The sequence below is a fragment of the Populus alba genome, chromosome 18 (assembly GCF_005239225.2).
Source record: "Populus alba chromosome 18, ASM523922v2, whole genome shotgun sequence".
In the NCBI taxonomy this organism is placed as follows: domain Eukaryota; kingdom Viridiplantae; phylum Streptophyta; class Magnoliopsida; order Malpighiales; family Salicaceae; genus Populus; species Populus alba.
This window is the reverse complement of record NC_133301.1, coordinates 4,493,981-4,496,676: the sequence shown is the minus strand read 5'-3', so window position 1 is coordinate 4,496,676 and position 2,696 is coordinate 4,493,981. Positions and strand designations below refer to the sequence as shown.

The window sequence follows — 2,696 nt, the reverse complement described above, 5'->3', positions numbered from 1 at the left end:
CAGAATCGGGGACAAATAAAAACCTAATTAACGAAAGATGAAATCAATTTGAATTAACGAAACAAAAACAGAGGACCAGAAAACGACTTGACTCTTGATCTGTGATTCTGATACAGATCCTGAGGATGAAGATGATTCTTGCGAAACACCAGAACCTGCAGGTCCGCCTCAAAGAAGTGTAAACATGCTTCAGGGGTGTAGAAGTGTTGATGAGTTTGAGAGACTAAATAAAATAGATGAGGGCACTTATGGTGTTGTATATAGAGCCAGAGAAAAGAAGACTGGGGAAATTGTAGCATTGAAGAAGGTAAAGATGGAGAAAGAACGTGAAGGTTTTCCACTGACTTCTCTTAGGGAAATAAACATTCTTTTTTCTTTTCATCATTCTTCAGTTGTTGATGTTAAAGAAGTTGTGGTAGGGAGTAGCCTTGATAGCATCTTTATGGTGATGAAGTACATGGAGCATGACCTCATAGGACTCATGAAGTCAATGCGACAACCATTTAGTCAGAGTGAAGTTAAATGCTTAATGCTCCAGGTGTTGGAGGGTGTGAAATATATAAAAAGGTCAAATCTGCTTTTGAATAATCGTGGTGAGTTGAAGATTTATGATTATTTAATAATAAATATTATTTAAAATAAAATTTTGTTTAATATAAAATATTTATAGGTATTTTTTGTTTTTTTTTTTTTGGGTTGACCCGGGTCAACCCATCTGACCTGTAATCCAATCACTTGACCGGGTTGATGATCGGGTCGGGTTTCAAAACTATAGATATACCTCATTATAAAAATGAGATTATGGCTTAGAATGCTTGATATATATAAGTGAGAGATGTATCTTGTAAGGAGGATGGAGTAAGGCTTATGACTCTCTATTAATACAAAGATATAAATAGTTAGTATGTAAAAATACTCATAAATATTTTTTTTGTCGAAAAGGAAAAGAAAACTCTCTCACAATATCTCTATTTGTTTTCTCTAGAACACCAATATTTATGGATTTTTAACATGTTATTTATTTAAGTGATTTTGATAGCCATTTAAGAAACGATATTAGAAGTTTGTAATTTTTTAATATAAAAAATATTTTGAAAAATAATTATACTCGGAATCATGTTCTAATAGCCGGCTTCTGCTGGTGTAAAGAAATTATATCATATAAAAAAACCGGCTGTGTCTCAAAACAACAGATCCATGACGGTGCCACGGGGGACAGTAGGTGTTTCATTTGTTAAATTCTAGCTTGACCAAAAGAAAGAAAGTGATGGATTATTTTGAGCAAGTAACTGAGTACGTGAAGGTAAAGAAGTAAGGTTTTTTTCGCAACAGTTCTTCCATGTTGTTAAGCAGAGATAGCCTCCTGATTATACGAAAAAGAAAAACAATTGGCATTTCACATTATTGGAACTGTATGGGACAAAAAAATCATAGAAAATAGAACTCCTCAAACAATGGCTCTCTGCAATAAATGGACAAATGATTTGTTTCTAGGAGTAAAAAATAATTAATTCCTATATGCTGGAAGATGGCACAAAAAAACTGGGCCATGTCCCTATCACATGCCAGATGCTTCCTGGACTTGAGGGGGGAAAACGGAGCAGCGTTTGTGTGGATTTTGTAGAAGAAGAATCAGATCAGGGAGCCGGCAGCTAAAATTCGCCGGAATTCCTGAGTTATACATGGAATCTAGGATAGAATTTACCAAAATTTGAATCAATCCCTTTAAAAGTTCCAAAGAAATGACTGTTGAGAGTAAGCTTCATCTCCATTGTGATCATCCCCACCGATGCTATATTCAGACGGAGGCGGTGGTGGTGGATAATAATCACCACCCATATGCTCCAGCCCATGGTAGAGTCCAAAATCTGAAGCACCCTCGCTAGAATCCAACGAGTTCAAAAACGACCAATCTATAGTATCTCCAGCTCCGCCATCAGACGACGATGATGTGTCATTCTCCACATGTTCTGATGATTCACCTCTCATAGCAGTCGACGACGATGTTGGCTCCTCATTAGCAAACCTGGCAGCGACTTCTTGTATTTCTTGCGAACTAAGTGACTGCCCTCCAACAATGTCCGGTGGATTGTCGGGGAAATTAAACTTGGCACCACTACCCCGCAAACAATACAAGGCTGCGTCGAATGCACGCGCCGCTTTTTGGGGCGCGTCATAGGATCCTAACCATATTCTCTCCCGACTATTGGGGAGTCTGATTTCGGACACCCACTTCCCCCACTTTCTCTTTCTAACACCCTTGTACTTGGGCTCATGATTTCTTTCAGACTGTTGCCCTGATGACGATGATGGTTTTACCATTTTTTTAATTGTTTGCTTAATTTTTTTTTCCGGACAATCTCGCTAGCTAATGCACTGATTATTAACCTGATCCGAGAAAAAAAATTTGCAATTTGGAACGGTTTCCCTTTCTTCTTTTGCTTTTGCTCTTGGTGGAAATCGGAGAATTGTGGTGTTGATAATGAAAATGGCGGCTCGAATGGAAGGTATATATAGTGAGAAAGTGGGTTTGAACCTGGGAGGTCTAACCGTGTTGACCAGGTGAGTCAGAGGGAGGGGAGCGCGGACACGTGGAATTATGAGAGAGGGAGTGATGACGTAAGGAAGGACGCAGGGGTGTCAGGAGTGATATTTTGTAGCAGTTACATGGACGAGGAGTTAAAGAGCGACTGGTG

At 38.7% G+C, this 2,696-nt stretch overlaps 1 protein-coding gene across 1 annotated transcript; it reads right to left on the bottom strand.

The window, feature by feature from the left end:
• Positions 1-1,367: 1,367 nt before the first annotated feature.
• Positions 1,368-2,478, bottom strand: LOC118053683 (ethylene-responsive transcription factor ERF017). Its single transcript, XM_035065009.2, has one exon. The coding sequence runs from the start codon at positions 2,320-2,322 to the stop codon at positions 1,726-1,728; it is 597 nt and encodes a 198-aa protein (XP_034920900.1). The 5' UTR covers positions 2,323-2,478; the 3' UTR covers positions 1,368-1,725.
• Positions 2,479-2,696: the final 218 nt, after the last annotated feature.